Here is a 10,034-nt window from a genome sequence, read left to right on the forward strand (position 1 = left end):
AAGCGACTCAAAACATGTTCGACATAGTGGGATTGTAGAAGTGTAACCCACCATTGCCTTCTCTTAACAGCTTGATATTAAGAATAACAACAACCTCTCCCAAATCTTTCATCTCAAAATTATTGGACAAAAATTCCTTAACCCCCTTGATCACATCAAGGCTATAGTTCCAAAGATCAATATGTCGTCAACATACAAACACAAGATACCCCCACAATACCGATAGTACACATTTGTCAGCTTCATTCACAACAAAGCCGACTGATGTTAAAGTTCTATCGAACTTTTCATGCAATTGCCTAGGAGCTTATTTCAGGCCGTATAAGGACTTCAATAATCTACACACCTTGCCTTCTTGACCTTTTGCTATAAACCCATTTGGCAGATCCATATAGATTTCTTCGATACTTATTCACCTGTTGCTCGATTTACAACAATTCGAGTGTTACTTTCCCTGGCTGCCTCACATGGTCTCCTTGTTCATCAAATGAAAAAAATAAACTTTCTAAAGTAATAATTAATGTAATCGTTTTAGTTTTCTTAACTATTGTTGTAGCTAGATTTCTCTCTCACAATTTTTAAAATCATTTAAATTACCTCTCTATCCCGGCTAGAAGTGGTTTTCAAGACAATAAAAATCCAATAAACACCAGATAAGATTTTCTAAACCATGACAAATATTTTTAAGTTTATTACTAAAATTTTGAGAAAAATCCTAAAGATATATTGAGACATGAGATACCCAAATAAGAATGAAAACATATCTAGAAGCCTCTAGAAATTATATTTAGCTCTAGAAAAATAAGAAAATATCTATAAAATTCTCAAAACTTTCTAATAAATGAATAGCGTATTTAAAAACTTCCATCGATAAATCATGAAATGCGTCCAGCATGAATGAGTTCAATGTTAATATATGTTGCGTTCATGTTGGTTGCATATCATATTTTAGAAAGCTTTTAAAAACATATTTACATTGATTAGAATGCCATGGAAAATTTTCAGATTGTTTTGGATATGTTTCTCATTTTCCTAGACCTAAAAAGCTTAGATATATTTTATTTTATTTCGATTTTTGTATCCGAATCTATTTTTAGGATTCTAATTAAAAAACGGAACCAGCTATCGGTGTTTGATGATTGGCAACTCTGAAAGGGGCTACCTGGGACGATGATTGGTGGGCTTCGGCGGATGTAGAACTCGACGATAAACGCAAGAGACAACGATTTATACTACTTCAAGTCGTTGTGTAGCGTAATACCATAGTCTAGTTAGGCGTGGTGCCTTTGCGTTGGGCTGTTGTGTATGATTGATTGTTACACGTCTGTTGTCCCTCTCGATCTAGGGAGCCCTACCCTCCTTTATATGGTACATGAGGCAAGTCTCCTAGTCGGTTACAATGTAAGAGTCCTAATAACATTACAAGATAGCAGTACTATTAAAGCATCTCCAAGAATACCTAATAATTCTTCCCAATCCATGATTTTTAGGAAGAATGAAAAAAAATCATCTCCAACAGTTTTCAAACTCACCTTCCAATCTTTTAACTCTTGGAAAAAAATCCCTTCTTGCACGTAAAGATCCGCGGACTCTAAGTCATGCGTATTTCTTTCCCCTCGCGTATTGGTTGGCCAATCTAAAGATCTAAAGGTGAAAGGGCGTGGAAAAGAATAAATAGTAGGAAAATGTTCCTGATGTAAATGTACAAGATAGAAAGAATATATATATAAATGTTGCGATAATTTAGAAATAGTATATGATTCCTAATGTAAAATTGTCTTCTATATTTTAGGAGTGGATTATTGGAACTCTTGGAGATGACCTTCTTTATTTCTCCTAATATTTTTTTTCGAAGTTGCAAAACTCCATATTTTGAGGAAGAAAATATTAGGTACTCCTGGAGATGCTCTTAGGATTACACGTGGAGAATTCTAGTCGGACTAGATCTTCTCCCTTCCTTACGGAGTACCGGGGGACTATGTCCCACACCAGCTTGAAAACTACTTCTAAAGGGGACAAGAGATAGTTTAAACGGTTTAGGAAGACTTCTCTTGTTTTGGAGTTCAAAGAATGAAATCTAAAATCTGATGGTAGTCCGAGATAAAAAAAAGACTTTTCCCTATTTAAAAGTTAAACGGTTCAGGAAGACTTTTCGGAGTTCGACAAGAAAGCTAAAGTCTGAAGAGATAAGAAGAGACTTTTCCCTATTTGATTGAAACTGCAACTGACATGTGCAGTGACGTCATGACATCCAGTCCACTGCCCCGCTGCCCCGCCCGGCCTCTCACTGTTTATAGCCACGGACGGGCGGCAGGCCACCGCACCACCAAGCAAACTACCCGAGAGCAGCGACGGCCGACGAGCATCTTCCAGCACCTGCCATATGGCTGCCGCTTCCGTGTTCGTCCCCCGCATCAAGCTGGGCTCGCAGGGACTAGAGGTTTCCGCGCAGGGCCTCGGCTGCATGGGCATGTCCGCTGTCTACGGTCCGCCCAAGCCCGAGCTTGACTTGATCAAGCTCATGCACCACGCCATCGCCGCCGGGGTCACCCTCCTCGACACCGCCGACATGTACGGCCCTCACACCAACGAGATCCTGCTGGGCAAGGTCGGTTTTAGATCCTTGTTTTTCAAGTTTGCACTGAAGATGTCCGATGTAATAATGCTTCTGAATTCTGAGAAGGCGCTTCAAGGCGGGGTAAGAGAGAAGGTCGAGCTGGCCACCAAGTTTGCCGTCTCCTTCGCCGACGGCAAGATGGAGGTCCGCGGTGACCCAGCATACGTGCGTGCAGCGTGCGAGGGCAGCCTCAAGCGGCTCGGTATTGACTGCATCGACCTCTACTACTACTCCCGCATAGACCAGAAGGTGCCGATCGAGGTCACGGTGAGTGCAGTGTACCTTCTCCACTTGATTCCTTTTGTGAATGGTCGATGTGAACATACAAGCGGAGGCTGGAAATGTGTGGGGGAATATACAGTGACTGATGGGGGAGTGTTTTTGATACCCCAGGGGATATGTACCCATACCTTTCAACGGCGTCTATAACGTACTATGAGTACGTGGTTATATTAAAAAAATAAGGGTCTCTTTGGTTCTTTAGTCCAAGGACTAGAGACTAAAACAGGAACTACACTTTAGTCTCGTACTCTGTTTGGTTCCAGAGACTAGAGAGGACTAAAATGCATTAAAGCTGATGAACAAAGACTAAAATACCCTTCTTCTTCCTTTGGACGTCCACCACCACCCGCTCCTCTGGGCGGCCATCTTCGGCGAGATCCAGCAGCACCGTCGCCGAGATCCAATAGCAGCACCGCCACCAAAGGCGCACGAGCGGGCGAGGCGAGCTCGCGGTCACGGACGTCCATGAGGTCGCCGGAGATGGTCGTGAGGACAGCGAGGAAGAAACGGCGGCGATCTCGGCGGAGAAGACCCCGGTGGCGCTCGCGTGTGAGAGGAGCGCGGACGGGCGCAAAGGGAGGCGCGGCGGCCGGCGTGGGGAGGCGCGCTCGGCCGGCGTGGGGAGCGTGGACTGGCGCAAAGGGAGGTGCGGCGGCCGGCGTGGGCAGCCGCGCTCGGCGCGAGCGAAAAGCAGGGGCGCGCGACTCGGGCTGGTGTAAGGGGTGGGGACCGGCAATTATTGATGGCATATGGTGTCAGTTTGGCCCCATAAGTCCCAATAAGCCTCACCCCAAGGGATTTCTGCCCACTAGTATGTAGTCCCTGTTTTAGTCGCTCCTGTTTGGTTAAAAGGGACTAAAATTTAGTCTCTAGTCCCATTCCCATGGAACCAAACAGGCCCTAGGACCCTTGTGTAAATTTGGCAGAGACGGTGTGCTGACATATGATGCAAGGTCTCTCCTATATATAAGAGCATCTCCAAGAGTTCCCTAAATCCACTTCTAATACTTGGTTTTTAGAAAGACGAGAAAAAAAAATCCTCTCCAACAACTCATAATCCAACCTCTTAATCTTTTGGCACTTGGGAAAAACTCCCCACATCCGCGTAAAGTTCGCGCACTCCGATCGCGCAGATCGGCCTTTCCCCGTGCGGTTCTCCTCCATCGTGCCTTCACTTTGCCGCGACCTGGATACTTCATGCCAAAACTCGCCGTACGTCTAGGAGAGTCACTAGTAGAGAACAGACTTTCGGTTCAGCACATTAGTCTCGGCTAGAATTAGACCCGGGACTAATGTGAGCATTAATCCTGGGTCCAAGTTTCTTGGGTGTCAGAAGATCTTTAGTCCCAGTTGATAACACCAACCAGGACTAAAAGGGTCTACATTAGTACGGGTTCGTAACACCAACCGGGACTAATGTAGACCCTTTTAGTCTCGGTTGGTGTTACCAACCCGGACTAAAGGACCCTTTAGTTTCGGTTGGTGTTACGAACCCGGACTAAATTCCTCTGACGGGTTACTTCAAAAGAAAAGCATTCCATCTAGACTCACATGTGATGTATAGTTGGGGTGGAAAGGTACACACGATACAATACATGAGATCTTGGGTTCAAATCCCGTGATCTACGAGGACCTTTAGTCTGGGTTCAGTGGCGGAGCCTCGTGGAGGCCAAGCTGGGCATCGGCCCCCCCTTGCTTGACTATGCTCCACTGTTATTCCTGTGAATGCATTCATTGTTTCATGCGATAGAGAGAAGAAAAATATTTAACTAAGAACACATGCAGTCTGTAGTAGCTAGAAGTTAGAGGCAAGATGAATTAGCCCCTCCTTTGTTTGATGTCATGCTCTGCCGCTGTCCGGGATTAAAGAGTCGTGCCTTTAGTCCCGGTTGGACAACCGGGATTAAAGGCCCTTACCAACCGGGAGTGAAACCTGCCTTTCTACTAGTGAGTCGATCTTCGCCGTCGCCGCCTGCTCGCAATTTGCCGTCCAGGGACGAGGTAAATCCATGGATCCTGCTCGCAATTTGCCAGATTCTGTTTGTTTTCTTGCCTTCCGCATCAGCCGCCTGCTCGGCTATGGCTGTCAGTAGCCGCGGATGGCTAAGCCCTGCCCGCCGCTGGCCGCCCCTGGGATTGGCATGGCCGCCGGCGCCGAGATTGGCATGGCCGCTAGCCCGCTACCGCCGCCTAGGTTGGCATGCCCGTCGCCTGGAGGCCAGCCTGCCGATGGCTGATCGCGTGGATGTGTTGGCCTGGTGCTGCCTCTCTGTGCCAGGCGTTGGCCGGCTGCTGCTACTGAACTGCTACTGGCCGGCTTGGTTTGCTGAATGTGTTGGCCGATCGCCTGGATGTGTTGGCCTGGTTTGCTGAATGCGGCCAGCAGCTGCAGCTACAGGACCATGAAAAACAGTAGCATGCAATATATAGGCTCGTCTAAAAAAAAAGATGATGCCGCAAAAAAAAATTGTTGTGGGTCCAAAATTTGATTTTTTAGAAGCTATTGAAGATGGCTTCTTTTTTCTCCCAATATCTTTTTGGGAGTTGGAAAATATGGTGTTTTTAGATGGAAAATTTAGGATACTCTTAGAGATGCTCCAATCAGAATCACCATTCACACCAGTCACCACCCCGAATTTAACCCAGAAACAAAAGAAACCTCTTTTTGGATCCATCGTATTCTTGTGACAAGGGCGTGTCTAGCACACCTCCCTCCCACATGTTTAGCAGAGCTCAAACCCCAAGAACTGGGGGAGATAACAAAACTAATCTGGTGTAAGACTGTAGACACCTCTTCCTTGCAGTAACTTCTAGGAGTTTTCTAAGAAACCATTGCACAGCAACTGGATCAATCATATCAGATGCTGTATCCATGCCCTGGCAAACACTAGTTGCGGTCGTTTTTGGCCCATTCACATTACTCTGACAGTCCGCATATAATGTTCTGTTTGTAGTTTTCCTTTCTCTTACAATCCACACAGCACCCTGTGTAAGCCATGAACCATTTCCTTTTAGATAATCGAGTTTGTCTTCTTTTTCTGTTGCTAGATTGGTGAACTCAAGAAGCTAGCGGAAGAAGGAAAGATAAAGTACATTGGGTTATCCGAAGCATCTGCATCAACAATCCGAAGAGCTCATGCAGTCCATCCTATCACCGCAGTACAGCTTGAATGGTCATTATGGTCTAGAGATGTGGAAGAAGATATAATTCCCACTTGCAGGTACTTTCTGGAACAGTCAACCACTGGAGTTGTGCAATCAATAAGTAGGAAGCTTATTTCTGAATTATCACCTTTCTGTGACTATTTCAGAGAACTTGGAATTGGAATTGTAGCTTACAGTCCACTAGGAAGAGGGTTCTTGTGTGGTGGAGCAAAACTAGTTGACTCACTTTCAGAGCAGGACGTCCGCAAGGTGAACTCAAACTATTACCTACATATGCATAATACATGGTTCAGCTATCCTTAATTTTAAACATTTCCTTGATCTTAGATACATTTTTGCATTCTGCTCATGTATTTGATATATACAAGGTTCCCATACACAAGGCTTGAAGAAAAAGAATTAGAAATAATTGTCTAATGCCTCTTTGTAACAAGGATTCCAAACTTCTGCAGTATATGCCTAGATTTCAACCAGAGAATATTGAGAAGAATGCTAAGATATTCGAGCACGTGAACGCAATGGCAGCAAAAAAAGGATGCACACCATCACAACTAGCATTGGCTTGGGTTCACCATCAGGGAAACGATGTTTGCCCCATACCTGGCACAACAAAAATCGAAAACTTCAACCAGAACGTGGGGGCACTGTCTGTGAAGTTGACAACAGATGAGATGGCCGAACTCGAGTCGTGTGCTGCTGCAGGTGAAGTCTTGGGTGACCGTTATCCTCCTCAAATGGGCCACACCTGGAAGGACTCTGAGACCCCGCCATTGTCTTCTTGGAAATCTGAGTAACCAATCTGGTATCTTCAACTCTGTCGCCGTCACATTGCTGTATCTCTAAATTGTCGGACTACAGAAGATGCTCAGGTGCACTTTGCAAAAGCATCCATATGATGCTTGCCTTATTGCGAGCTATGATGTTTGGTACTTAGTGTGTATTGCATGCCTTGTTTTGTATGAAGAGTATTTACCATAAGTAGCTTGAAGGTTAAAACTGTTAGAGATATGTGTGTATGCTTGTATATTCCCATATGTATAAGGGCTCTTCTGCATATTGTACATGTACTCATATTGAGGTTCAACCCCTTCCGTTGAATAAAGAGTTCATTTCTCCACTCTAACGAAAACCACTGGTTCGATGAATAACCATGTGTATTTGTATCAAGAGTATATACCATAAGTAGAAACTGAATTTTGTAATAATAGTCAAAAGTGTGATTGTAAAATGTACTAGGGAATGTGGTACGCTACGCTAGCGTGCAAACATAAGTATAGGCAATTACTATTGTTTGACCAGTGTGCCATGCATTTTGGTTCTTTACCATGCTTCGTTCAATGCTTCTGGGATGGTAAGTATGGCACAGAAAATCATTGATCATCTTACATTTACAGAAAAAATTGTCACATGGTTTCCTTCGTTATTCTTTTATACTATGTAAATACTTTTTGGTTCAGTCCATTGTCCATAAAAGAAAAGGATGCAGCAACTTCTTGCCCGGTTCATGCAGAACGTGGGTGTGCATACAGATGAAGACCCTTATCCTTGTGGAGGGTAAACATTGTTTTGTATGTTGGTTCCTTGGATTCATCTGCCAGTTTGAACCTGAAGAAATGCACCAGGGTAGCAGCCATAATCTTCATCTGCCTGTATGCAAATTCCTTCCCCAAGCAGATGTGGGGCCCGCCTATTATCATGGAAGAAGGAAGACTGGTTAGATGCTAATGGCTGTCCAAAAATCAATGAAATTACCGACCATTGTCTTAGGAAATTAGTGAACACATGTTGCCATCTTTTGTAATCAGTACCGACAGTGAGGTAGCACACTTTACTATATCCAATTTTTAGTGATGATCTGGGATGTGTCCTTTCTTGGCATGGAGTAAAAGCTGGGCATGCTTTGTACTAGTAAAAATATAGGCCCTATGTTGTAACACGGCCTCCGAGAGTGGCAGAGACCTACGCGGCCAGCAGTTCGCAGAGACGTCTCCGACCAACTACCTAAGCAAAGGCCCAGCTACCACGCCTTCAGACCCAGAAAGATAATGGTTTCTCAGACTGCTTGCAGGACGCTGCCGGTGACCCTGGTGCAGCCTCCGCCCGGTTAGCTCGTAGGCGTCTCCGGGCGGAGGGGGCGGAGGCCGCCCCGCTGCAAGGCTAATCAAGTGCCAACGTTACCTACGTGTGTGTGCAGGTGACCAGAGGAAGGCGCTCGTGGACGGCGTGGGCGCGCCGGTTCGGCCTCCGCTCGCAGGGGCAGAGACCCAAGCAGGAGGACGACAATACTGGGCGTCGGGGGTCTGCGGCCTCGGCGTCCCAGGGGCGGAGACCTACGGCGGAGGCCCAAAGGCCCATCGCCGAATCCTGAGGCCTGATGGGCCGGCTGATCGCGTGGGCCCAGTACCTGAGGGCGGCAAGACAGGATCACCCCCGAGAAGAAAGGCGAGTAGTGGGATATTCCGAGAATGTACTGTAGCAGTTGAAGGGTACCATTGTAAACTCTGTAAAAGTGGTAGTTGAGCCCTATAAATAGGGAACACTTGTAACAGTACGGGAGGTTGGTGAATAAATTAATGAAACCCTAGTTTTACGTGCCATTTCCCTACACGCCCCCTTGTCGTGCCTCTCTCCCGAGCCTCCGCCTGAGGGCAGTGCTTGGCGGGCGGAGGCCTCTACCTCCTCCACACTGCCTGAGACCGCAAGTCTCAACATTGGCGCCCACCGTGGTTTGGCCAAGGCAAACCAACGATGGCAGGGAAAAGAAAAACCACCACCAGAGCAGCAACGACCACGGGTCAGAGAGGAAGGCCTAGGCGCACCACTCGTAGCACCTACGCAACCTCGCCAGCGGAGGATGACACCAGAGCAGATGCCCAGGGTCAACCACCGGAACCCCAAGATCCAGAGATTCAAGATCCAGAGGCCCAACCAAATTCAGGCACAACACTCGAGCAAGAACTGCAACAGCTGCAAGCACAGTTGCAAAGAGCGCAACAAGAGAGGGACAGAATGGCAGCAGCATTCGCAGCTAATTAGCAAGCTATTCAAGCGTCAGCACAAGCAGCAGAAATAAGGCAGCAGTTGGTAGTCCTATATGCTGAGATGCTAAGTATGCAGCATGCAGTACCAGCGTCAACCTCCGCAATCCCAGTCTCCGCCGCAACACCAACTGCAACCATACCACAAGGGTCTCCGCCAGTGATCAGCCAGCCCACGATGCCATCTCAGGTAATGCGGAGGCCTATCGATCCCAAGTCCCCACTCTCTGAAGGCATACAACAGTCGCCATGGCCAACGGCGTACAAGCCAATCACACTACCAAAGTTCAACGGAAAGACAGACCCCATCAGTTCATTATGAGTTACGAGGCAGCAGTAGCCTCCGCCGGCGGAGACAACGCCGTCTTGGCAAAGTCATTTGTTATTGCTGCCGAAGGTGACGCGTTGGCTTGGTACTCCATGCTCAAACCAAGCACGGTCTATTCTTGGGAAAACCTCCGGTACAAGATATTGGCAAACTTCAAAGGGCTAACAGCACAGTCGCTGACATCCACAGGTCTGTTCCAGTGCAAGCAGATGCAGGGAGAGACGCTACATGACTACTTTCGGAAATTCGTGCAGCTAAAAGCTAAGGCACCAGATGTCCCTGACGAGATTGCCATTGAAGCAGCGATCAAAGGCCTCCGAATCGGGCCGTTCGCAGTACATCTAGCAAGAAAGAAACCAACCTCCATACAGCAGCTGTACGATGAGTTCGAGAAATACTGCAGATCAGACAACGATCTTCGGAAAAGGCTGGAGGAGCAGGGTCAAAACAGGCAGCAAAACAGCAGCAAAAACTCCCAGAAGGGCTATATGAACCAGAATGCATCAAATCAGAAACCGAGCCAGGGGCAAGTGCTCAGCATCGAGGGTCAACCTCACCCCGAGCAAGGGCAACTGGCAGCGCCAGCATGGCCAGAGATCCAGAC

General features: G+C 46.9%; 1 protein-coding gene across 1 annotated transcript; it reads left to right on the forward strand.

Moving 5' to 3' along the window:
- The first annotated feature begins 2,301 nt into the window (after positions 1-2,301).
- LOC136521105 (probable aldo-keto reductase 2) lies at positions 2,302-7,181 on the forward strand. Its single transcript, XM_066514819.1, has 5 exons — positions 2,302-2,608; positions 2,684-2,884; positions 5,948-6,120; positions 6,211-6,313; positions 6,517-7,181. The coding sequence occupies exons 1-5, from the start codon at positions 2,384-2,386 to the stop codon at positions 6,856-6,858; spliced, it is 1,044 nt and encodes a 347-aa protein (XP_066370916.1). The 5' UTR covers positions 2,302-2,383; the 3' UTR covers positions 6,859-7,181.
- The last annotated feature ends 2,853 nt before the right edge of the window (positions 7,182-10,034 follow it).

Source organism: Miscanthus floridulus, chromosome 18 (assembly GCF_019320115.1).
Source record: "Miscanthus floridulus cultivar M001 chromosome 18, ASM1932011v1, whole genome shotgun sequence".
Lineage (NCBI taxonomy): Eukaryota > Viridiplantae > Streptophyta > Magnoliopsida > Poales > Poaceae > Miscanthus > Miscanthus floridulus.

Coding starts and splice junctions, on each gene's coding strand:
- LOC136521105 (XM_066514819.1), top strand. CDS start 2,384: ATGGCTGCCGCTTCCGTGTTCGTCCCCCGCATCAAGCTGGGCTCGCAG. Junction 2,609..2,683: donor ACGAGATCCTGCTGGGCAAG/GTCGGTTTTAGA, acceptor AATTCTGAGAAG/GCGCTTCAAGGCGGGGTAAG. Junction 6,314..6,516: donor CAGAGCAGGACGTCCGCAAG/GTGAACTCAAAC, acceptor AAACTTCTGCAG/TATATGCCTAGATTTCAACC.